Raw genomic sequence first — 26,525 nt, forward strand, 5'->3', positions numbered from 1 at the left:
AAGCCACAAGTAAATGATAGGAAGATGCAGGGGTCCATTTGGAGTCATGGAGCTTCTCATGCAAAGGTCTTTGAGCAGCATGATGCAAAGTGATGAGCAGCAGAAGTTTATTTAACAATAATAACAAATATCATGGTAACCATACTAATGTCTGTTGTCATTGATCAAACGCCAGTGGTTAAGAGCTTAGCTACTAACCAAAAGGTCAGTGGTTGGAATCCACCAGTGGGTCCTTTGAAGCCCTAGGGGACAGTTCTACTCTGTCCTGTAGGATCTCTATGAGCTGGAATCAACCTAATGGCAACAGGTTTTTTTTTTTTTTTTTTTTATATGGACCAAGCACTATACTAGGGAGTTCACATAGGTATTATGGTTCTCATTTTGGAAAAGAATATGGATGTTCAGAGAGGTTAATTGTACCTATTCAATATACCAAAGGAGCGACGTATTAAATATGCCTTTGAAAAATTGGAGCGAGTGTTGAACCAGCCTCAGGGTGCTTCAGAGATTTCCTGTATAGTGGCTACTTAGTGAACCTCCAAAAGGTTGGAGGTTTGAGTCTCCTTTGGGATGCCTTGGAAGAAAGCCCTGATGATCTAATTCTGAAAAATCAGCCATGGAAAACCCAATGGAGTATAGTTCTACTCTGCACACATGGTATTGCCATGAGTCAGAATCCATTGGAAGGCAACCAGTGGCAGTAGTGAACCTCACAGCTTCCCCACTTGGGCTGGTGTTTAGAAGGAACATTACTATCAGAGTCTTTGTCCCAGGCTTTCTTATCCACCAAGCTCCAGTATTAACCTCCTGAATGTATTCTTCTGCCAGAGAGAAGCAAAGTTGGTACCTGTGTTTAAACAGATACCTCCCAAAATGTCACTGTGTTCTTGACGCATCTTTTCCATAGAAACCCTGTGTCGCCATGGTGCCCCCTTGTGGCCTACTCACGCGTCGAGAGGAGCCAAGTAAGCCTGTTTCTGAGTTCTCTTATGTGCCAGTTTATTCTGGGCACCTGGCACAGTGCATGGCTTGCAGGAGACAAGCGTTCCATCAATGTTTGTTGAACTCTTAAACTCTGGTCTGTCCCCAGTGCCACTAAAGAGCATCTCTGTGACCTTGTCCATACAAGAGTTTGTGGCTGATGTGTCTGCAACCTTAAACTATGAGAATAAGGGGAGAGTTCCTGTGGAGGCCTTCTTTGTGTTTCCCATGAATGAAGACTCAGCTGTCTATAGCTTTGAGGCCTTGGTGGATGAGAAGATAATTGTGGCAGAATTACAGGACAAGATGAAGGTACTAGGGATGAGTACCTTATTCTCTTCTTATTTCTTTAACACGTGCCCTTTGGGATTTTCGTCAAATGAAACCATGGGAAATGCTGATATGCTGATGTGGAAAGCTATTTCTTTTATTTTCCTCTTGCTGCTATTTTTTTAAAAAATCATTTGAAAAGAGAAATCAATCAGAGGCAGAGTTTAGCTATAAATTTGACAAGACCAGTCCTAATCCCACCCCACCAGTCTTTTCTGCACACCCTTCTTTTCACTGGCTATCAACTTTGATGTCCCCTTTCCTTCTCACCCCTCACCCTGTTCTCCTTAGGCCCATGCCTCCTATGAGAATGCCATCTCTCAGGGCCACCAGGCCTTCCTACTGGAAGAGGATGTGAGCTCCAGGGATGTCTTCTGTTGCAATGTGGGCAACCTCTATCCTGGGTCAAAGGTGGCACTCACTCTGAAGTATGTGCAAGAGCTGCCTCTGGAACCAGATGGGGCCCTGCGCTTTGTGTTCCCAGCTATCCTGAATCCACGATACCATCTGTCCCGTAAGTGCCCCCACCCCTCTGAATACTAGTGGTGGGTCGCTTATAGCTGGAAAATAGAACTAAGGTAACTTTTTGTAGGATGGCCTGTGAACACATGCCTTCAAATTAAGGCTCCTGTAGTTGCTTTGGATAACCTGCCCTACACGCTCAGCATGACTGCCACTATCAGTTCCCAGCACGGCATCAAGAAGGTCCGGTCCAATTGTCGTTTGACTCCTCTTAAATATCTTGGAAATGATAAAACTACTGCTCAGGTAATTAATAAGAGCACTATTGTTGCCAGTGCCCCTACTGGGTCCTTACCATCCCTTCCATATTCTTCTTTAGTTTTCCCTGTGCATCCAGAGGGAGTCATGCTGTGCTCAGTCCTTATCCCCGTTTCATGTCCAGAGCCATCTCTTTATTTGAACCTCTGCTCCTGGCTGCACTCACTTGCAGAAGAAGTCAGTAGCCCTGGGCTCTGACATCCACCTCAGGCAGCAAGCAATGAGAGTTCTAACGTGTCTTCTTTGCCTGCCCCTCCTCAGATTTCCCTGGATGATGGGCACAAGTTTGATCGAGACATGCAGCTCCTGATTTACTACAGTGAGGTGCACACCGCAAGTGTAGCTGTGGAACTGGGGAAACCAGAAACAAGTCCAGGTATTTTCTTTCTCCCTTTGTAGTCACCTCCCAAGGGGTAATTCCCCTCTTGGGATTAGTCTCAAATTACCCTCACTTCTCTTTTATTCAACAGCGTATTAAGCATATTGATGTGAAATATTGAACTAGCTTACACTTGGGCATGTAAAAATGGAAATGGTTAGGTTTAATGAATATCATGTAATTTATATCTTGTAGACAGATTTAAGTGAATCTGTAAATAATTGACATGAGATCATTGACTTAGGACAACCTACATTTGTTTAAGGATAAGAACAAATAAGATGTTCAAATCTGATAATACCCCATGCTTTAAAACCCAAAAAGATCCATTGCCATTGAGTTGATTCCAACTCATAGCAACCCCACAGGACAGAGGAGAACTGCCCCATAGGATTTCCAAGGAGCAGCAAGTGGATTTGAACTGCCGACTTTTTGGTTAGCAGCCAAGCTCTTAACTGCTACACCTACCTAAGTTCACTATGTTAGGTATACTTGATGAGTTATTATGCAGCTACTAAAATAATACACATTGACAGAGTGAAATAATATGGACCAAAGACTTCTAAAGGATGTTAAATAAAAGAAAAATAAGTTATACAGACTGATTACCACTATCAAATAACCTATGCATCAGAGAAAGCATATAAGGTGAATGAACAAATCTGTCTTGGAAGAATTACAGCCAGAATGCTCATTAGAAGCAAAAATGGCAAGACTTCATCCCATATTTTGGTCGTGTTATGAGAAGGGATCTATTCCTGGAGAAGGATATCATGCGTAGTAAAGTGAAGGTCAGCAAAAAAAGAGGAAGACCCTCAAGGAGATGGATTGACACAGTGGCTGCAACAATGGGCTCAAGCATAATGATTGTGAGCATGGCACAGCACCAGGCAGTGTTTCGTTTTGTTGTACATAGGGTTACTATGAGTTGGAATTGACTCAATGGCACCTAACAAAACAACAAAAGGCCTAAAGAATAATACTAGATAATATCCATAGCATGCTTGCTTATGTACCTGACATTGTTCTGAACAGTTTAGATATACTAGCTTAGAATCCTCACAGCAACCCTTCTTTCTGACTTCTCAATACAGTGCTGGTCCCACTAAAATCAGGCGTATCAAAACGGAAAGGATTCTACCTTTTCCTTTAAAAGAAGGCTACTTTTCATTGCATATCCAGAGACCTGGGTTGTGTGAAAGTTATTTCTGAACCAGTATCTATCAGATATTTGCTGAGCCTCACTCATTTTATTTGGAAGCCGTTTTGGCTGTCTGAATATCCCATCAGGAAGAGATTAAACTGAACCAGGTGCTGTGAACAGACTGAATCACAAGGCTATCCAGAGTTAAACCTATAAGTCTGGGATCACTTTATAAAAATAGGATATGCATATGTAATTCTTTTTCCTTGTATATTTTCTGAACTGTAAAACTAGGGATGATATAACCCAACCATTCTCTTTTTGCTTTATCTCAGTAGTGACATTTAAATTCCTACATCAGCTTTCACTTGCTCACCAAATTAAAAGCACAACTGTGGCCTTGAACAACTTTGCCAAATAGGTCAGACTCCCCACAGTATTGTTTGAATGATGCCATTAGTGTTAGTGTCTAACACTCACTGCAGTGTGTCCCTTTTTTTGTTTTGGGGAGTATCGATGAGTGCTTCATTCCCAAAGCAGATGGGTGTTGTATGACACTTCCTATACTCTCAGCTCTTGTCAGTGTAAGATGATCCACATGAACATCACTTTTTTTCAAAACTGTAACTAAAGACATAAACAAAGATCTGTGTGGTAAATATCCCTTTGAATTCATTTGAAGAAAAGGTTTGTTTTTGCCTGTAAACTTGCTTCATTGTTTTGGCAAATGCTGGAATATTTTAACAACGTAAATCATGCATTTATCTAAAAAAAAAAAAAAAAATCTAGCCGCCAGGAAATGGGCTTGTGCCTTGACCCTCTTTCTTCTCTTTCATATCTGTTCCTGCTTCTATCTCTTTTACGTGTTTATAATTCACCTCAAACCTTTTGCAAGCAGATTTGGTCTAAGGATCTAATGCAGTGTTTTAGGTTTAAGTTCTTTCTCAGCTCCCTATTCAACTTACTACAATTAATTCTTGAGATTTTCAGGATTCTTGAATTATTTTTGCCTTACAGTGTCCTTATCCTTTCTGAATAGATTGCTTTATGGAAAAGCCAACTGCTATGGTGAGTTTCTATCCCAATATCCCACAAGCTCAGCCACCAGTTACCTGTGGAGAATTTATCTTCTTCATGGACCGCTCAGGAAGTATGCAGTGCCCCATGAGTAAACAGGATAAATCCCAGTTGCGCATAGATGCTGCCAAGGTAAACTACTTTCTTTTTTCTTTCTTGAGGGTCACATGCTCAAGTGAGGATGAATCTCAGGGGTTAAGTTAGGGTCTATCTGTAGCTGTCATCCTGTTCCCCATCTGTACTACAAGGAACATGGCCACTCTGAGGCTTGGAATGTAAAGGCCTCAAGAGTGAGGGAGGGTGAAGACCCACATCCCTCAGAGTTAGATTTGGCAGCATAGCTGTGTGTCTGAGAGGGTCCTTTCTCAATCTCTCTCCTTCTACTTTCTTACCTTTAGGAGACACTGATTTTGCTGCTGAAGAGTTTACCTGTCTTTGGATTTGGATCTTCCTATGAGTCATGCTTTCAGTGAGTTTCCAGAAAGACCATGGAGACTCCCAAAGGATATTTAAAGAAAGGGACTACCTTGTTAAAGGGGTGACTGCAGACTTGACTTAGGCATTGGGGATTTTAGATAAAGTTATTCCACTTTGGGGCTATCTCAATTATAAGGACTCAACACTGGACAATGTCAAGTAGCTGACATGTAACTGGGTGTGTTTATTTTTCTCAGAGATAGTGTGAGGTACACTCAGCATACCATGGAAGAGGCACTGAGGAAAATTAATGTTATGAAAGCAGACCTAGGGGGCACTGAAATCTTGACAACATTCAATGCCATATATGGGTCACCCACCATCCCTGGCCACCCTCTGCAGGTAAGAACTGGAACAGAGGTAACAGAAGGGGACAGGGAGAATGGGATCTTTCAAGAATCTCTGGTCCTAGACTACCTTGCAAGATTGTTGAAATATGGTTATTTAATTCAGAGAGTCTTCTTTCACACAGTAAAGATAAAAAGCCAAAAAGTATTTAGTGGAATTCCTTTTCTTTAGCTCCATTCAGTGGTCAATGGATGTTTCCTTGCAGAGACAAAAAAGACTTGGATTAAGCTAATAGCTGAAGGTGCCGAAAATGCCCAGGTTCTGAACAGACCATGTGAGAACATAGCACAGGTGACAGTGGAACATGAGGGATCTGATTCCTGTCTCAAGAGGTAGCAGAGTCTCTGGAATGGAATAGTTGGGTTTTTCAAGGGTGAATTCCTGCTTTTTAAAAATGAACTTCACAGAGACTTCTTTCTTTCTACAGCTTTTTGTCTTCACAGATGGAGAAGTTAGTGACACATTTAGTGTAATGAGCGAAGTTAAGAGCAACAGCAAGAGGCACAGGTATGAAGAAAATGATATTGCTGGGTGACTGGACCCTACAGAGAGATCTAGTGCCACATATGGTCTATATATCAATGTTGATATTCCTTGCAGGGGATAGAATGATTCAAGAATTTTAGATTTTCCCAACTGATAATATTTTTCTATATCATTTTTTCTCTCTACTAAAAGAGACAAGCAATTTTTTAAAATAATATCAACATGACAAAATCATTGTTACCTGTTCTCGCTAAACCACAAAGAAAACAAAACTTGCATAGCAAGATGTTAATTTTTTTTAAACTACAAACATTTTAATTAAAGTAGAAACATACAGAAAACTACACACATCATAAATAGACAGCTCAATGAATTATCACAGAGTGAACATGTCTGACTCCTGCACAGGCCAAGAAATAGAATGTTACCCATACCTCCCATCTACTGCTTGCCATCATGTCCCTTTCCAATCAGTATACACCTCTTCCTCTCCAAAGGAAATGATTTTCTTGATTTGTAGTCCTATGGATTATTTTTGCTTGCTTTTGAATTTTAACTCAGTGAGTTATACAGTGTGTTTTTTCCTATACATCTTGCTTCTTTTGCCCAGAAAAAAAGAAAAACCAAACTGTTGCCATTGAGTCAATTCCAACTCACAGGGACCTATAGTAGCATGTTGATTTTTGTACATATTTTGTATGTAGCCATAGTTAATTTTCATTACTATACAGTATTCCACTGAGTGATTATTCTATAATTTATTTATACATTCTCCTTTGTAAAAAAAAAAAGTTTGGTGTGGCAGTTAAAAACAGTGCTATGAACATTCTTTTATGGGTACTTTTTGCATATACACACACATTCATTTCTTTTGGTTGACATAGTTGACAGTTGTGGAATTTCTGGGGAATATTAAATGGCTTTCCATGATACTGTCCTAATTTAATTCACACCAGCATTGTATGAGGATTACAGTTACCCCATTTCCTATCCAAATTTTGGTATTGTTTGGCTCTTTTTTTAATTTCACCAGTCTGGTGGATATGCAGTGGTATTTCATTATGGTTCTAATTTGCATTTTCCCAGTGATTAATGAAGTTGAGCACCTTTTCATATTTATTGGCCCTTTTGATGTCCCTTTTTGTCACATACCTTCAATTTTTTTTATTAGATATTCTTTTCTTACTGATTTATACTTTATTCTGTGACCTGGATATAAGCACTTTGTGATTAAATGTGTTTGAAGTATATTTCTCTACTCTATGGCTTGCCATTTTACCCTCAAAATGGTATCATTTGATGGGTAGTTCTTAATTTCTAATGTAGTCTCATTTTTTTTAATTTTTTGTTCTATGGTTAGTAATTTTTTTGTATACTGTTAAAAAATATATATTTCTGTACCCAAGGTCATGCAAATAGTTTCCTTTGTTATTTTCTAGAAGTTTAGTTATTTTTTTTTTCACAGCTGGATGTGCAGTGGAGCTGGGATTTATTTTTGTACACTAGAAGTCAGGTTACATTTTTTTTTTTCCATGTGGCTATCACATTGAGCCTGTACCATTCATTGAAGAGTCTGTCCTTTTCTCATGATGTGCAGTACAATCCGTGTCACAGATAAGTATCCACGCACGTGGGTATTGCTTCTGGATCCCCCGTTCCATTCCTTTGGTCTATTTATCTAGACTTGTGCCAGTACTTCATCATCTAAATTAATGTAGCTTTATGAGAAGCTGTTTATTTCTGATACAGTATTTTAGAATTAGCTTGTCAATTTCTACTTAAAAAAAAAACTTGAGGGGCAGAGCCAAGATGGCAGAATAGACAGACGCTTCCATTGAACCCTCTTTACAACAAAGACCTGAAAAAACAAGGGAAACGAGTGTATTTGTGACAAGCTGGGAGGCCTGAGCATCAAAGGCAAGCTTAGACAATGAACTGAGGGGCAGGGGAAGGAAGAGACCGTTCAGAAGCGGAGAGGAGTTACCAGACCTGAATCCCAGGGAGCCCTCAGGCACTATTCCCAGAGCGGCGGTGGAGGCAGCAGCAGGCTGGTCCTAGCATTCGGCCGCAGTTTCCTCAGGGAGAAGCAGCCAGCCACACAGCCCATTCACACCTCCAGAACCTAAGGAGGAGGGCGCTCTTGGCAAAAGCTAAGTGCTTAAGTATATTTTACTGTGTCCCCCCCACCACCACCCCCAAGCCAACTTCAGCGGCTGAATCCCTGGGCCTGAGATAGACCCTGGTGAGCACCTGGAACTGTCCTACCGGCCTTGGGGAAGGAAAAAATTTGCAACTGGGTGGAAAAGATAACGTGCTAGCTCCATTAACTGGGGGAGTTCAGGACAGAAGCAGCTCCTGTCCAGGCATAAACCGTCCGTGGACCTTGAGCACCTTTCCCTTCTGCATGGACCGTGTGGGCCTATTTCAGGAGAATAGGCCCTTGTTGGCAAACTCCAAAGCCATTTCAGCAGTGCGATGGCGAGGTGGGTGTTTGACGTTTGACATTGCTTTGCCTATTAAACAAGGTCCTCACCTACCCACAACAGGGACCTAAGGACTGGTGGCTCCACATGGGTTGCCCAGCCACCTGCAACAGGGGTCCAGGGATAACTGGTACCTCTCAGTTCTTACAACAAAAACTTTGGGTGCCCATGGTCCCTCTGCAGAGCCCACCCATCAGCACGCTCTAGGGAACAGAGACGTGATTTCCTCAGAGACACTTGGGGGTCAGTTCTCAGCCCCCTGCCTTGTTCAGAACATGACCCCCTGCTGCAATCTGATACGGGTATATATGCCAACCACCCCTGCTCTTCTAAGACTGTAGGACAGAGCCTGTACCACACACTTGATATCAGCTACCTGGAAACCTGAGCTGAATTCATGCAAGAAAACTGAATGGACTCCTAGGCTGGTATACCTGATAACAGATCTAGCCAGCTGGGGACAGGACACCAGAGCTCCAAAGGCAAAAATAAACAAGCCAGCTCACTCAAGCAACCCATAGGGGTCTACCAAAACAAAACAAAGCAAGTAGCTATGACACAGTAAGCAAGCATAAACTAATACAATAACTTATAGATGGTTTGGAGACAACAGTCAATATCAAGCCACATAAAGAAACAGGCCATGATCACCTCAACAGGCTTTCAAAACAAAGAATCTAGGGATTTTTTAGATGAAAGTGCATTCCTGGAATTACCAGATGCAGAATACAAAAGTTTAATATACAGAACCCTTCAAGACATCAGGAAGGAAATGAGGTAATACGCAGAACAAGCCAAGGAGCACACAGATAAAGCAACTGAAGAAATCAGAAAGATTTTTCAGGAACATAATGAAAAGTTTAATAAGCTGGAAAAATCCATAGATAGACAGCAATCAGAAATTCAGAAGATTAACAATAAAATTACAGAATTAGACAACTCAATAGAAAGTCAGAGGAGCAGAATTGAGCAAGTAGAAGCTAGAATTTCTGAACTTGAAGATAAATCACTTGGCACTAATATATTTGAAGAAAAATCAGATAAAAGAATTAAAAAAAATGAAGAAGCCTTAAGAATCATGTGGGACTCTATCAAGAGAAATAACCTACAAGTGATTGGAGTACCAGAACAGGAAGGGATAACAGAAAATACAGAGAAAATTGTTGAGGGTTTGTTGGCAGAAAACTTCCCTGATATTGTGAAAGAAGTGAAGATATCTATCCAAGATGCTCATTGAACTCCACATAAGGTAGATCTTAAAAGAAAGTCACCAAGACATTATAATCAAGCTTGTCAAAACCAAAGATAAAGAGAGAATTATAACGGCAGCGAGGGATAAACGAAAAGTCACCTACAAAGGAGAGCCAATAAGAATAAGCTCGGACTACTTGGCAGAAACCATGCAGGCAAGAAGGCAATAGGATGACACGTTTAAAAAACTGAAGGAAAAAAATTGCCTGCCAAGAATCATATATCCATCAAAACTGTCTCTTACATATGAAGGTGAAATTAAGACATTTCCAGATAAACACAAGTTGAGGGAATTCATAAAAACCAAACCAAAACTACAAGAAATACTAAAGGGAGTTCTTTGGTTAGAAAATCAATAATATCAGGTATCAACCCAAGACTAGAACTCCAGGCAGAGCAACCAGAAGTCAACCCAGACAGGGAAATCCAAAAAAAAAGCAAACCAAGATTAAAAAAAAAAAAAGCCCAACACAGGGTAACGGCGCTGTTATTATATAAAAGAAGACAACATTAGAATAATATAGAGAGACTAAGAAATGTAATCATACACCTTCCACATGGAGAAGAAGATACAGCGATACAAATAAATAAAAGTTATAAATTTAGAAAAATAGGGGTAAATAATAAGATAACCACAAAGGAGACAAATTATCCTACTCATCAAAATAATCAAAATAAAATACAAGGGAAAAACACAGACTCAACAGAAACAGACTCAGCAACAACAACAAATATGAGGAAAGGACAATATACAAAGAAAATCTACTCAGCACATAAAATCAAGTGGGAAAAAGAAGCTGTCAACACACACACACACAAAGACATCAAAATGATAGCACTAAATTCATACCTATCCATAATTACCCTGAATGTAAATGGACTAAATGCACCAATAAAGAGACAGAGAGTGGCAGAACGGATTAAACAACAAGATCCGTCCATATGCTGCCTACAAGAGACACACCTTAGACTTAGAGACACAAACTAAAACTCAAAGGATGGAAAAAATATATCAAGCAAACAACAATCAAAAAAGAGCACAAGTGGCAATATTAATTTCTGACAAAATAGACTTTAAAGTTAAATCCATCAGAGAGGATAAAGAAGGACACTATATGATGATTAAAGGGACAATACACCAAGAAGATATAACCATATTAAATACTTATACACCCAATGACAGGGCTCCAAGATACATAAAACAAACTCTATCAGCATTGAAAAGTGAGATAGACAGCTCCACAATAATAGTAGGAGATTTCAACACACCACTTTCTATGAAGGAGAGGACATCCAAAAAGAAACTCAATAAAGACATAGAAGATCTAAATGCCGCAATCAGCCAACTTGACTTTGTAGATATATACAGAACACTCCACCCAACAGCAACCAACTCTACTTTCTTTTCTAGGACGCATGGAACATTCTCTAGAATAGGCCACATATTAGGTCATAAAGCAAGCCTTAGCAGAATCCAAAACACTGAAATATTACAAAGCATCTTCTCTGACCATAAGGCCATAAAAGTGGAAATCAATAACAGGAAAAGCAGAGAAAAGAAATCAAACACTTGGAAACTGAACAATACCCTGCTCAAAAAAGAATGGATTAGAGAAGACATTAAGGATGGAATAAAGAAATTCATAGAATCCAATGAGATTGAAAACACTTCCTATCAGAATCTTTGGGACACAGCAAAAGTGGTGCTCAGAGGCCAATTTATATCAGTAAATGCACACATCCAAAAAGAAGAAAGGGCCAAAATCAAAGAACTATTCCTACAACTTGAACAAATAGAAAGAGAACAACAAAAGAAACCCATAGGCACCAGAAGGAAAAAAAAAAAAAAAAAAACAATTAGAGCTGAACTAAATGAAATAGAAAACAGAAAAACAATTGAAAGAATTACAAGACCAAAAGCTGGTTTACTGAAAAAATCAACAAAATTGATAAACCATTGGCCAAACTGACAAAAGAAAAACAGGAGAGGAAGCAAATAACCTGAATAAGAAATGAGATGGGCGATATTACAACAGACCCAACTGAAATTAAAAGAATCATATCATATTATTACGAAAAACTATACTCAAATTTGAAAACCGAGAAGAAATGGATGAATTCCTAGAAACACACTACCTACCTAAACTAACACAAACAGAGGTAGAACAACTGAATAGACCCATAGCAAAAGGAGAGATTGAAAAGGTAATCAAAAAACTCCCAACAAAAAAAAGCCCTGGTCCGGACAGCTTCACTGCAGAGTTCTAACAAACATTCAGAGAGGAGTTAACACCACTACTACTAAAGGCATTTCAGAGCATAGAAGAGGATGGAATACGACCAAACTCATTCTATGAAGCCACCATATCCCTGATACCAAAACCAGGTAAAGACATCACAAGAAAAGAAGATTATAAACTTATATCCCTCATGAATGTAGATGCAAAAATCCTCAACAAAATTCTAGCGAATAGAATTCAACAATATATCAAAATAAAATTCACCAGACCAACTGGGATTCATACCAGGTATGCAGGGATGGTTCAACATTAGAAAAACAATTAATGTAATCCACCCCATAAATAAAACAAAAGACAAGAATCACATGATTTTATCAATTGATGCAGAAAAGGCATTTGACAAAGTTCAACACTCATTCATGATAAAAACTCAGCAAAATAGGAATAGAAGGAAAATTTCTCAACATAGTAATGGGCATTTATACAAAGCCAACAGCCAACATCACCCTAAATAAAGAGAGCCTGAAAACATTCCCATTGAGATCGGAAACCAGACAAGGATTCCCTTTATCACTGCTCGTATTCAACATTGTGTTGGAAGTCCTAGCCAGAGCAATTAGGCTAGATAAAGAAATAAAGGGCATCCAGATTGGCAAGGAAGAAGTAAAAGTATTTCTATTTGCAGATGACATGATCTTATACACAGAAAATCCTAAGCAATCCTCCAGAAAACTACTGAAACTAATAGAAGAGTTCAGCAGAGTATTGAGATACAAGATAAACATACAAGAATCAGTTGGATTCCTCTACACCAATGAAAAGAACATCAAAGAGAAAATCACCAAATCAATGCCATGTACAGTAGGCCCCAAGAAGATAAAATACTTAGGAATAAATCTTACCAGAGATGTAAAAGACTTATACAAAGAAAACTACAGTACGCTTCTGTAAGAAACCAAAAGAGACTTAGAAAAGTGGAAGAACATACCTTGCTCATGGATAGGAAAATGTAACATTATAAAAATGTCTATTCTACCAAAAGCGATCTACGTATTTAATGCAATTCCGATCCAAATCCCAAGGACATTCTTTAATGAGATGGAGAAACAAATCACCAACTTCATATGGAAGGGAAAGAGGCCCCGGATAAATAAGGCATTACTGAAAAAGAAGAACAAAGTGGGAGGCCTTACTTTACCTGATTTTAGAGCCTATTATACCACCGCAGTAGTCAATACAGCCTGGTACTGGTACAACAACAGATACATGGACCAATGGAACAGAATTGAGGATCCAGACATAAATCCATCCACATATGAGCAGTTGATATTTCACAAAGGCCCCAAAACAGTTAAATGGGGAAAAGGCAGTCTTTTTAACAAATGGTGCTGGCATAACTGGATATCCATCTGCAAAAAAATGAAACAAGACCCATACCTCGCTCCATGCACAAAAACTAACTCAAAATGAATCAAAGACCTAAATATGAAATCTAAAATGATAAAGATCACGGAAGAAAAAATAGGGACAACGTTAGCCCTAATACATGGCATAAACAGTATAGAAAACATAGAAAAACTAGATAACTGGGAGCTCCTAAAAATCCAACACTTATGCTCATCCAAAGACTTCACCAAAAGAGTAAAAAGACTGCCTACAGACTGGGACAAAGTTTTTAGCTATGACATTTCTGATCAGCGCCTGATCTCTAAAATCTACATGATACTGCAAAAACTCAACTGCAAAAAGACAAATAACCCAATTAAAAAATGGGCAAAAGATATGAATAGACACTTCACTAAAGAAGACATTCAGGTAGCTAACAGATGTATGAGGGAATGCTCTCGATCATTAGCCATTGGAGAAATGCAGATCAAAACTACAATGAGATTTCATCTCGCTCCAACAAGGCTGGCATTAATCCAAAAAACACATGATAATAAATGTTGGAGAGGCTGTGGAGAGACTGGAACACTTTTACACTGCTGGTGGGAATGTCAAATGATACAACCACTTTGGAAATCGATTTGGCGCTTCCTTAAAAAGTTGGAAATAGAACTACGATAGGATCCAGCAATCCCACTCCTTGGAATATATCCTAGAGAAATAAGAGCCTATGCACACCCATGTTTATTGCAGCACTGTTTACAATAGTAAAAACATGAAAGCAACCAAGGTGCCCATCAATGGATGAATGGATAAATAAATTATGGTATATTGACACAATGGAATACTGCGCATTGATAAAGAACTGAGGAATCTGTGAAACATTTCATAACATGGAGGAACCTGGCAGGCATGCTGAGTGAAATTAGTTGCAAAAGGACAAATATGGTATAAGACCACTATTATAAGGACTTGAGAAATAGTTTAAACTGAGAAGAAAACATTCTTTTGTGGTTATGAGAGGGGGAAGGGAGGGAGGACGGGAGAGGGGTATTCACTAAATTAGATAGTAGATAAGAATTACTTTAGGTGAAGGGAAAGACAGCACACAATACAGGGGAGATCAGCACAATTGGACTAAACCAAAAGCAAAGAAGTTTCCTGAATAAACTGAATGCTTTCAAGGCCAGCGTAGCAGGGGAAGGAGTCTGGGGACCATGGTTTCAGGGGACATCTAAGTCAATTGGCATAATAAAATCTGTTAAGAATACATTCTGCATCCCACTTCGAAGAGTGGCATCTGGGATCTTAAACGCTAGCAAGCAGCCGTCTAAGATGCATCAATTGGTCTCAACCCACCTGGATCAAAGGAGAATGAAGAACTCCAACGACACAAGGTGATTACGAGCCCAAGAGACAGAAAGGGCCACATGAACCAGAGACTACATCATCCTGAAACCAGAGGAACTAGATGGTGCCCAGCTACAACCGATGACTGCCCTGTCAGTGAACACAACAGAGAACCCCTGAGGGAGCAGGAGAGCAGTGGGATGCAGACCCCAAATTCTCATAAGACCAGACTTAATGGTCTGACTGAGACTAGAAGGACCCTGGTGGTCATGGTCCCCAGACCCTCTGTTGCCCCAGGACAGGAACCATTCCTAAAGCCAACTCTTCAGACATGGGTTAGACTGGACAATGGGTTGGAGAGGGATGCTGGTGAGGAGTGAGCTTCTTGGATCAGGTGGACACTTGAGGCTATGCTGGCATCTCCTGCCTGGAGGGGAGATGAGAGGGTGGAGGGGATTACAAGCTGGCGAAAAGGACAGGAAAAGAGAGAGTGGAGGGAGAGAGCAGGCTGTCTCATTAGGGGGAGAGTAATTGGGAATGCGTAGCAAGGTGTATATGGGTTTTTGTGTGAGAGACTGACTTGATTTGTAAACTTTCACTTAAAGCACAATAAAAATTATTTAAAAATAAAATTTGCGACTTTGATTAGAATTACACTGACTTATAGAGCAGTTATGAGAGAATTCAGTATTTACTATATTGAATAATTCAGTCTATTTACAGGGTTTGTCTTTTCATTTATCTTTTTCTTAATTGCACTGAATAATGTTTGTCCCCGGTATTTTATCTGAAAAGTTTAAACCTTCAGTGGCATTGCAAGAATAGAACAATGGATACTCATGGGTCCATGAGTTGTCGACATTTTACACCTTTGCTTAATCCCTTTTTTGTTTTTTAATTTTATTGTGCTTTAGGTGAAAGTTTACAGTGAAAATTAGTTTCTCATTCAAAAACTAATAATACAAATTGTTTTGTGACATAAGTTGCAATCTCCGTAATGTGTCAGCACTCTCCTCATCCCACCCTGGGTTCCCCGTGTCCATTCATCCAGTTTCCGTATCTCTTCCTGCCTTTTCATCTTTGCTTTCAGACAAGTGTTGCCATTTGGTCTGGTATACTTTATTGAACTAAGAAGGACGTTCTTCATGTGTGCTGTTGTTCATTTTATAGGCCTATCTAATCTTTGGCTGAAAGGCAGATTTCAGGAGTGGCTTCAGTTCTGAGTTAGCAGGGTGTGTGGGGCCATAGGCTTGGGAGTTCTTCCAGTCTCTTTCAGACCAGTAAGTCTGGTCTTTTTTTGTGAATTTGAATTTTGTTCTGCGTTTTTCTACTGGTCTGTCTGGGACCCTCTATTGTGATCCCTGTCAAAGCCTTTGGTAGTTGTAGCTGGGCACCAGTGTAGTTCTTTTAAGGTGCAGGCCAGTGGAAGCTGTGGCTCATGTGATCCATTAGTCTTTTAGATTGATATTTTCTTTGTGTCTTTGATTTTCTTCGTTTACCTTTGCTTTGGAGAAGATGAAACCAATAGATGTATCTTAGAGGACCATTCACAAGCTTTTAAGACCCCAGATGCTACTCACCAAAGTAGAATATAGAACTTTTTTTTGAGCTATGTTATGCCAACTGGCCTAGATGTCCCCTAAGACCATGGTCCCCAGCCCTCAGCCCTAGTAATTCATTTCCTCATGGTATCTGGATGTATCTAGGAAGCTTCTTGGAAACCCTGGTGGTGTAGTGGTTAAGTGCTACAGCTGCTAACCAAAGGGTCGGTAGTTTGAATCCACCAGGCGCTCCGCGCTAGTTTTTTTTTTTTTTTTTTTTTAAGAAGCTTCTATGGCTTTGCCTTGGTCAAGTTGTACTGACTTCCCCTATATTATGTGTTGTCCTTCCCTTTACCAAAGTTAACACTTTTCTACTGTCTAGTTAGCAATTTCCTCTTCCTAACCCTCCCCTCCCTTATAATCATTAAAGATTATTTTTTTTCCATGTGTAAACCTTTTCTTGGGTTTTTATAATAGTAGTCTCTTATAATATTTGTCCTTTTGTGATTGACTTGTTTTACTCGGCATAATGCCCTCCAGATTCATTCATATGGTGAGATGTTTCACAGATTCACCATCGTTCTTTATCATTGTGTAATATTACACTGTGTATATGTATCATAATTTGTTTATCCATTCATCTGTTGATAAACACTTATGTTGTTTCTATCTTTTTGCTATTGTGAATAATGCCGCAGTGAACATGGGAGTGCATACATCTATTTATGTGATGTTTCTTACTTCTCTAGAATATATTCCTAGGAGTAGGATTGCTGGATCATATGGTGTTTCTATTTCTAGTTTTTCAGGAGGCACATGTCATTTTCCATAGTGATTGTAACATTTTACCTTTCCACCAGCAGTGCATAAGAGTCCTAGTCTCCAGCATTTGTTATTTTCTGTTTTTTTGACTTGTGCCAATAATGTTAGGATGCAATGGATATCTCATTGTAGTTTTGATTTGCATTTTTCTAATGGCCAGTGATCTGGTGCATTTCTTCATGTGTCTGTTAGCTGCCTGAATGTCTTCTCTGGTGAAGTATCTGTTCATATCCTTTGCCCATTTTTTAATTGGATTATTTGTCTTTTTGTCGTTGTGGTGTTGAAGAATTCTGTAGATTTTAGAGATTAGACCCTTGTTGGATGTGTCATAGCCAAAAATTTTTTCCCAGTCTGTAGGTTCTCTTTCTACTCTTTTGGTGAAGTCTTTTGATGAGCATAACTAGTTAACTTTTAGAAGGTCCCATTTGTCTAATTTATCTTCTGCTGCATGTGCATTTTTAGTAATGTTTGGTGTTCTATTTATGCCACATATCAGGGGCTTAGCATAGTCCCTGTTGTTTCTTCCATGATCTTTATCATTTTAGGTTTTATATTTAGGTTTTTGATCCATTTTGAGTTAGCTTTGTGTATGGCCTGAGGTATGGGTCCTGTTTTATTTTTTTACAGATAAGCAGTTTTGTCAGCACCATCTTCTAAAAAGACCATCTTTTTCCCATGTAATGGACTTTGGTCCTTTGTCAAAGATGAGCTGACCACAGGTGGATGGATTAAATGTGTTAATTTTATTATTTTTGTCTTTATTTCCTGCCTCTAACCTGTAACCTTTTACAATTGTAGATGTTTCTCATTTGGTATTGGAGAAGGTGTTTCTACTAGCCTGCTAAAAGGCATTGCCCGAGCAACAGGGGGCACTTCAGAGTTTATCAGTGCCCAGGACAGGATGCGGTCCAAGGTGAGGGGCAGGCCATGTGCCCAGTGGCATCAGTCAGAGTTCCCGTGAAGCAGGGTGGTGGACACTACTGCAAGGGCAGCAGCAACTATAGGACTCTAGGATTTATTTTTGTATATCTCCAGGGCCTTGGGCTGTATACTCAGTGGGGTTCTTTTGGACCTTATGTGTGAAAGAGCCCCACCCTAGTTTCTGGAAAAATGGTATATGGTCCTAGTAGCTGGGAGCCCAGAGATGAGATGCTGAAAGAAGTTGGGGGCTTTGAACTCGAGACCAGAGACAGAGAAGCTAAGAGTTTTGATTGTCATGATTGACTCTAGGTCTGTGTTTTAGCACCTCTTTTGGGCCTATATCCTATCCCCGAAGCAAAGGATACAAGGAAAACAGGAAGGAATGATTTTGATATGACCCATAGATTGGAAGAGTGGTAAATTGATGTGCCATTTGATCAGCAGGTATAAGGGGAAGACATTTTCTACTCTGGTTACATTGTGTTTCCAAATTCCCCTTTCCCATTGGGTGCCATGTGTTATCTAATTCCTAGTTCTCCAGGGGTCTCCTTTATCAAACATTTCCTTCATTTACATTTATGTTACTAAATCTCTTAGTCTTAGCTTCTTCATGGTGTAAGCAAGTGTAATATAAGCCCCTCTCCTAGTACAGTATTAAGGATTAGGCATAACATGTATTGTGCCACATAGCACCTGGTACATAATAAATATTCAACTAGTTATAATTATCATTGATGTTATTTTTGGGGGTTATTTTGTCCTTTCTCCCCCTAGGCTCTTTTAGCCCTGAAGCGTTCTCTGCAGCCTGTGGTAGAGGACTTCTCACTAAGCTGGTCTTTGCCTCTTGGCCTGTCTGCTAAAGTGCTTTCCCCAGAGCAGCCAGTCATCTTTAGGGGTCAGAGATTAATCATCTATGCCCAATTAATTGGGCTGATGCCGGTGAGTTCCCATTGTTGCTTGTTCCTCTAGTGAGAGTAGCTGCTTCCTTAATCATGCTCCAGACAATGTCAGTAAAGCTAGTAGGTGGATTTGGATCTCATCAAGAGATCACACTTTCCAGGAAGAGCCAGTCTAGCCACTTCCCCATCATTTCAGGTCTCTGATTTCCTGGGCTACCAGGGTCTTAGTCAGAATTTTTTAACGAATGGGGTTGGGGATCTGCTCCAGTTCTGATTTCTCTCTTGGTGATCTGTTCCTTCTATCACATCTGTTTTTCTCTAATTTGTAGCCAAAAGAGGCAAGAGGAGAAGTATGCCTCACGTACAAACTTCAGGGCAAGAGTTTTGAGAATAAGGTGACATTTTCTCTACATTCCAAGCCTGATGCCAAGTGAGAATTTACAGTTTTCCTTTGCTATTTCCTTTCTTTCTTCCTTTTTAGGGAAGCAACTGCTTCCCTGAAATGACATCTCCCCTGTAACCTACCCAAATTTTATTTCTCCCCTAATCTGGCTTTTCTCACCCTCTGCCATCTATAGCATCTGAGTGCCCTGAGTAACTGGCACATGGGTGTTTTTCCATAAGTCACAGGAAGTTTTTCATTTCAGCTTCACCATTCACCACCTTTCTGCCAAGTCCTTGCTCCAGTTAAAGGACATGGGCTTCAGAGAGACTCCAGCAAATGACAAAAAAGAAGTTTTGAAGATTAGCCTTGAGTGTGGAATCGTGAGCTCTCACACAGCTTTCATTGCCATCAGCAAGGATCTCAATCAACCAGTTCAGGGGCCGCTGGTTTGTAGGGATATTCCAAGGCCAGTTCTGTTGGGTGCTGTCACTGCAATGCCAAGATGCTATGGAGGTGGTAAGTTTTATGCCTCTTAAATGCATGCAGAATGAATAATAGGGTCTGGAGAGCTGAGTATATTATTTAAAGGAAAAGGTTGTAAAAGATCCTTAAATTGCCCTTTTTTCTTTGTCCCTCCATATCTAGGATTTCTGGCTAGTGTTAAGAAAGTATTTTGTCCTAGGTAACTAGAATATATACAACAAAATAATCAAAGGGGAAAACAAAACAAAAACAAGGAAACATTAATACAGAGAGAGGGTATATAAACATTGAGTAGTCAAATTGTCTAAATCAGAAGCTGATTTGTCCTCTTGATGCACATGGTAAATGATCACACAGATGGCTAATGAACAGTCTGAGAGTGGTAGGAAATGGGTGTTGATTTCCACAACTATGTCAGGCATAAACCAAACAGGCTTAATTATAGAGAGAAAGCGCTTGAAAGTTTGGGTCAGGTGAAAAACTCTCTGGACAGTATTCCACAGCTGAAGGGGAATGTATGATGGTAGTTCTGGGGGTGCTCTTCAAGATAAGTCCTATATCATTCATGCAACTTTTATTTCATCAAATGTTGAATTATTTTAGCACTTATTATATATTAATTATTGTGCTTCTCATTACAGATGCATTTGTGAAAAAAAAAATTTATTTCCTGTCCCTAAGATATAGGGCCACTATGAGTCAGAATCAACTTGACAGCAGTGGGTTTTGGCAGAACCTGATAGACTAGGGGATGAGTTGGAGGAAGAGGAAAGGGTGAGGACAGCAAATGGATAAACAGATTTTCAAGGAAGTATAAAAAATACTATACTATGGGTAAACCCAAGATGTGTGAGGGCATGTAGGTTAGGTATCAAACCCAGTAGGGGATGGAGTGAAAATCAAAGATGTCTTCCAAATAGGTTACATTTAAAGGGGACCTACAGGGTTAGGTAGATTGTTTTGGTAAGGAGTAGGAACAAAAGCATTCTGGGCATCAGAATCAGCATCTGAAAAGACTCAGATCAAAGAAAGAATAAGGAGTGATATCAGTGATGTAGATGTTTTGGTTTGGCTGTAACCCCCAAGGCAAAGTGAAGAATGAGGACAGATAAGGAGAACAAAGCAGGGCTACATTATGGATTGAGGAGATCAAGGGACATTGATTTAGGCTGTAGGAGTGCTCATCCATATGGACATTGAACTGACTCAAGATGATAGCAAGACTGAGAAGAGCTTCATAAGCCAAGTTTCAAAATCTTAGGTGAATGTGAGGAGGGAACAAGAGGTTAGTAAATGATAAGCATGATAGCTAACACTTGTAGGGGCTTATTATGTGCAGGGCCATGTTCTACATACTTTACATATATTAAGATAATTAAACCTTGCAACAGCCTTATAAGTCAGTTACTGTTATTATTTTCATTTTATAGTTAACTGTATTTGAGTTTGGACCATATCTTGGGGGATCTTGAATGAATTTCAGGAGGGGATTGATGTTATTAACCTTGTGTTTTATGAACATCATTCCTATACCAGTGTGGAGAATGGTTTGAAAAGAAGCAAGACTTCTAGGAAGACAGGTATCAAATTATTGCTTTAAAGTAGGAGAAAGAAGTGGACTAGACTGAGGTGCTAGCCATGAGTATACAGAGAGGAGAATATGTTTGACAGATTGTAAAGAGCTGACTTAGTGATTGATTGAATGTAGAGATTGTAAGTTATCAATGATGATGCACAGGTTCCTGGTTTGGGCAACTGGGTGAATGATGGCACCACATAAACAGGGAACCAAAAAACAGGAGTAAGTTTGGTGAGGTGAAAAGTTAAATTACTTTTAGAACATTTGGCTTAAGATGCCTATAGAGTATCCTCATGAAGAAGTCCAGTAGAAAGAGAGACAGATGAGTCAGATCCGAACAGAGATTGAAGTTGAAGATAGATATCTGGCTACCAAGATCATCTAGATGATAACTAAAGTCTTAACAGTGGATAAAATTATTCAGAGAAATGAGAAGAAAAGGGGGGTAAAATTGAAATCTTGAAGAATACCCAATATCTAACGGATGGGCAGCACAGGAGTCCACAAACAAGAATGAAAACGAATGAGATAGGAAGAAAAGAAGTGAGTGCATAGTCAAAACTAAAGGAAACCATAGTACAATGAAAGAAGTTATCAAATTATTATACATTGCAAAGAAGTCAAGTAAAATAAAATCTGAAGAGGGACCATTGGGTTACGTATGAAAGAGGTCCTTGCTGATCTTATTAAATGCAATTTTATTAGATTGATCAAGTGAAAATCCACATTATAGGGTGTTAGTAAATGAAAGAGCCCTGCTGGTGCAATGGTTAAGTGCTTGGCTACCAACCAAAAGGTATGAACCCATGCAGCAGCTCTGAGGGAAAAAGACCTGGCAAACCGTTCCTGTAAAGATTACAGTCTAAAAAATCCTGTGGAGCAGTTCTGCTCCGTCACATGGGGTGGCTACGAGTTGAAAATCAACTCGATGGTGCTTGACAACAAAAACAGAGAGTAAATTACAGGCAGGAAATGGTGGACGAGGGGGGCTTGTGTAGACATTTTTTACAACTGTTTTGCTGAAATGGAAGGGATACAGCGTGATAACTATAGAGAATGTTGTGGAGTTGAGGGGGGTTTTGCATGTTATATCTCTTTTGTCTTTTTATCTCTTTTTTATTAATTTTAGAATGGGAGAGCATGCAGTAATGCTAATTTGAAGCTTCCGGTAGAGAGTGTTTATATATATATGTGCATGTGTGTGTGTGCGTGTGTCCTGGTGACATAGTGGTTAAGAGCTACGGCTGCTAACTGAAAGGTCAGCAGTTCAAATCCACCAGCCCCTCCTTGGAAACCCTATTGGGCAGTTCTACTCTGTCCTATAGGTCACTATGAGTTGAGATCAACTTGATAGCAATGGGTTTGGGTTTTGCGTGCTTGTGTGTGTGTGTTTAATTGATTAAGAAGAGTGTTTGGGAAAGGAAGAGGGGATGGAATCTAGAGAAGCAGTGGACAGATTAGCCTTCAACAGGACAAGTGACATTCTCCTACTATTGCTGGAAAGTTGAGGAAAGGTGATGGGGTTAGATTTAAGTTCACAGGCAGAGAAACAAGTTTTTGGAGTTTCTGTCTGATGGTTTTTCTATAGTTTTAATGAAATAGCAGGATATGAATATGAGGTTGGAGGTGGTAGAATAGGAGATTTAAGGGAAGAAGAGTAGGTTTGAAATAGCCACTGTGAGAGAGTGGAATGCCTGAAGAGAAATAGAAGGATTTTTCAAGGAGTTTTGAGGGTCCAGATTAATTTGGACACCTTGACCGTTTCCGTGGCACAAAACTATTAAAGAATATTGTAGTTTATGTGATCCTTTTGGCAGTACTCAACATCTTCAGTATAAGAATGACGGAGGTAGAGAGCTGGGTTAATTTCAAGGTTGGAGTTTTGCCAGGTGAGAGTGATGAAAGAACATTAGGGGCATGGCTTTGAGGATATTGATAAGAGTGTGGTAAAGTACTAGACCTGAGGTTTAGGTTAAGCAGAGGAGACTGAATGGAGAAGAGAGTAAAGATAGAAGGAAGTTGGTAGATAGAATAAAAGTAGAGGGGTCAAGGAATTAGAGATCCAGAAGAGGTCAAAGAAAAGGTAAAATAGTAACCTCTGAGTCAGAAAGCTAGAAAAATATTAAATTTAAAAAGTAGAATCCTTTTTTTTTTTTCCACCTTATTTCTTACAAGTAGAACAATTCTGCATGATAATGAGGAACTGGCGTGGGAGGGAGTAGCTGAAGTAGAATGGAGGCTGAAGTCATTGGAGTTGAGATCTAGGAAGTTTGAATTAGGATGTTAGGTAGGTTATCTACATGGATTCTGAAACCATTCAAGATGATCATAGACCTTGCATTGGTGTGGAAATCTTTGATGTAAATTTCAGCCAGTCCAGTGAATAATGGGCAGTGACAAAGATTTTGGAGGTTGGCAACAGTAATGACATGTGGAAGGTAGCACAGGTTAGGGTGAAGGAGTAATAACCTGGATTTTGTATTAAAGACTGAGGAGTTTGCTAACTCTGCCTCCCAGCTTGATTATTTGGAGTGTGATAAATCAAGCAACAGCAATGTGTGAGGGATAGAGGGAGAGCAGTTCTATTTGGAGGGCAAATTAGATTTATGTAATGAGACTGAAAATACAAAAAAAATTTTTGTTTAGCATGTATCAGGGATTCCAGAGGACACACAGAAGGGGCTCAGAGGGTGAGGATTTCTCTGGGAGATTGGCTTATAGGAGAGGAAAGATGGCATGATGAAGATGGTACCCATGGCTGATGTGGATGTGAGGGCATATACCTCCAATTATCAGGGCCTTTGCCTACTCCAGAGAGTAGCAGGCACTTCAGTGTCAATGTCTGTACTGGTGTTTTTCAGCTTATGCAAAGGCCTCATCCTCCTACTACACACCTGCAGCTGACTCCATGAGGAGAAGTCCTTATTACTCAAACATGCCATTTCAGCCAAGAAGCAATGGAGGCTCAAATATTTTTGGTCACCGTAGGCCAATGAGTTACAGGGAAATGTACACCCTAGGTAAGCATCTTTCCAGAGAATTTTTTCACCAATGTTTCTCTGTCACACCTATAAGACTAGGCAAACCCCAAGCTTTTGGTGTCAAACAACAGAAGAGATACATGTCTCTCAAAGGGACCACCCCTGGGATGGGAAGGACTCATTCTTCCACCAACCCAACCAACTTGGAAACTCACCAGGCAGGTGAAGGTGGGCCCCAGTGTGCACCTATGACCTACGGTGACTAAAGAGTTAATTTTCCATGCTCTGTGCTGTTGTGGCTTTCTCTACCCAGGTGGTAATCCATTTGAAAAGCATCAGTCAGAATGTGACATTTATCCAGTCCCTAGATTCGTCATAGTCAGCCCAGCTTAGTCTACAGTATGTTGTTATTGTATGCTGTCGGGTTGATTCCGACTCATAGTGACCCTACAGGACAGAGTAGAACTGGTCCATAGGGCTTCCAAGGAGTGACTGGTGGATTTGAACTGCCAAACTTTTTGTTAGCAGCCTGAACTCTTCACCAATTCACCACCAGGGCTCCAGTCTACAATACAGGACCCTGAAACCTGCTATCCCAATAGAGTCTGGGGTTAGTCCTAGTTAAGCAAACCACCTTTGCTGTCTAACCTCACACATCTTACCTGCAAACTAGGTTCTTCCTATTGTTTTTCTTTGCCAGTTCCTCTTGATTTGCTCATTTTTCTTTGGCTGCTAGTTAAGGAGGACTTCAAGATTTGAAGTGGATTCAGATCTCTCTGCTGCTGCCATTTATTGTGTGAATTTAGGCCATTTAATCACATTCTCAGAGCCTTAGTTCCTTCAGTTGCATACCGACCCACCTTACAAGGTTGTCATGAGAACCTTCTTACTGTTACCTAGTGTAGGTTCTCAATTTGTGTTGGTTTCCTACCCCCATCCTAACATCCCTGCAGCGCAGATCTCTCCTCTAAGCTTTCTGTCTTACAAGTCCTGTCATGTCTTACCAAAGAAAGAATAATTACCCAGCAGTGTTATGATGCTGGATTTTGTAAATTAATAATAGCAATTACTATTTGTAGAGAGCCTGTTAGGAGCTGGCCTTTGTTCTAGGTACTTTTCGTGTTTTCTCATGGATTCAGCATTATTATCTCCAATGTACAGATGAGGAGACTGAGGTTCACATTGGTTAAACAACTTTTATACTTCAAGTTAGTTAGCAGAGCTGAGATTCAAACTAAGGCTTGGAATTCAGAGCCTTCAGTTTTTTTTCCCCTATTACAGTAGAACAATTTCTTTCTACTAATTTAGAAGTTTCTCTAAGTTCATCATCCCGTATGATAGCCAGATGCAGTATACTTCCTATGAGAATTGTGGGGTCTTTAAGCAATTTTCCCCATGAGGATTAAATGCTAAACTACTCTCTGAGGTAGACTGCTTCTGTTATATCTGCTTCCTTTTGAAATTTTTAATAATTTAAGAATTTTAAAAGCTGTGTTTGCATAGGTTTTTTTTTTATATACTGAAATATTAATACCCTTTTATTATTATTTTTATTTTTTTAAACAAGGCTGGATAAGACTTTTAGAGAGCATAGCCCATGGGTTCTTGAGTATCCCATATTTCCCCTTGTTGATGTGTTTGAAGTACAACTCCTCTTGAATAAGGACATCACCTGGGTGGCCTACGTTGTCACAGAGAAAACATATATCTCTTCAGGGAAGGCCTCAAGTGGGGATCTTGGGAGGATCTACTGGGCTCTGCACTCCTCCTACAGCTTCTCTCTCTGAATTTAGCAGCCTCTCTCAGGTGTGTTCACAGAGCAGTAGTTCCATAATTTCCCATCCTCTTTTTTCCCCCAAAGTCTTTGGAGATAATCACCTCGTGCAGCTAATTTGCCTCCAAAAGGCAGACGGTTCTTGGGATCTGAATGAAGGTCTGGCCTTGGTCCTAGGTACGAGTGTGGAAGACATACTGGCTGCCCTTCCTCACAAGGTGAGATTCCCAGAAGAAAAATGAATGTGTGTATGTGTGTTTGAGGGAATGGGGCAATAATGAGAATTGGGGTGGGTTGGTACCAACCTGAGTAAAGAGAATATAGGTTGCTGTAGACTCGTTTGTACTGTCCATAACATCATTAAAAAAAAAAAAAATGCCTTGCTGAAATTCAGATACGCTAGATCTCTTAAGTGCCTGAATCTATTG

At 39.8% G+C, this 26,525-nt stretch overlaps 1 protein-coding gene across 1 annotated transcript; it reads left to right on the forward strand.

Moving 5' to 3' along the window:
* Positions 1 to 922: 922 nt before the first annotated feature.
* LOC100677604 (von Willebrand factor A domain-containing protein 5A-like) lies at positions 923 to 26,339 on the forward strand. Its single transcript, XM_064268322.1, has 15 exons — positions 923 to 965; positions 1,091 to 1,293; positions 1,603 to 1,825; positions 1,904 to 2,079; positions 2,353 to 2,467; positions 4,654 to 4,823; positions 5,090 to 5,160; positions 5,366 to 5,510; positions 5,944 to 6,023; positions 17,874 to 17,988; positions 18,771 to 18,935; positions 19,225 to 19,325; positions 19,543 to 19,796; positions 24,204 to 24,362; positions 26,185 to 26,339. The coding sequence occupies exons 1-15, from the start codon at positions 923 to 925 to the stop codon at positions 26,337 to 26,339; spliced, it is 2,175 nt and encodes a 724-aa protein (XP_064124392.1).
* Positions 26,340 to 26,525: the final 186 nt, after the last annotated feature.

Source organism: Loxodonta africana, chromosome 15 (assembly GCF_030014295.1).
Source record: "Loxodonta africana isolate mLoxAfr1 chromosome 15, mLoxAfr1.hap2, whole genome shotgun sequence".
NCBI lineage: Eukaryota > Metazoa > Chordata > Mammalia > Proboscidea > Elephantidae > Loxodonta > Loxodonta africana.

Coding starts and splice junctions, on each gene's coding strand:
- LOC100677604 (XM_064268322.1), top strand. CDS start 923: ATGGTGCCCCCTTGTGGCCTACTCACGCGTCGAGAGGAGCCAA. Junction 1,826..1,903: donor TCCACGATACCATCTGTCCC/GTAAGTGCCCCC, acceptor AACTTTTTGTAG/GATGGCCTGTGAACACATGC. Junction 2,080..2,352: donor ATGATAAAACTACTGCTCAG/GTAATTAATAAG, acceptor GCCCCTCCTCAG/ATTTCCCTGGATGATGGGCA.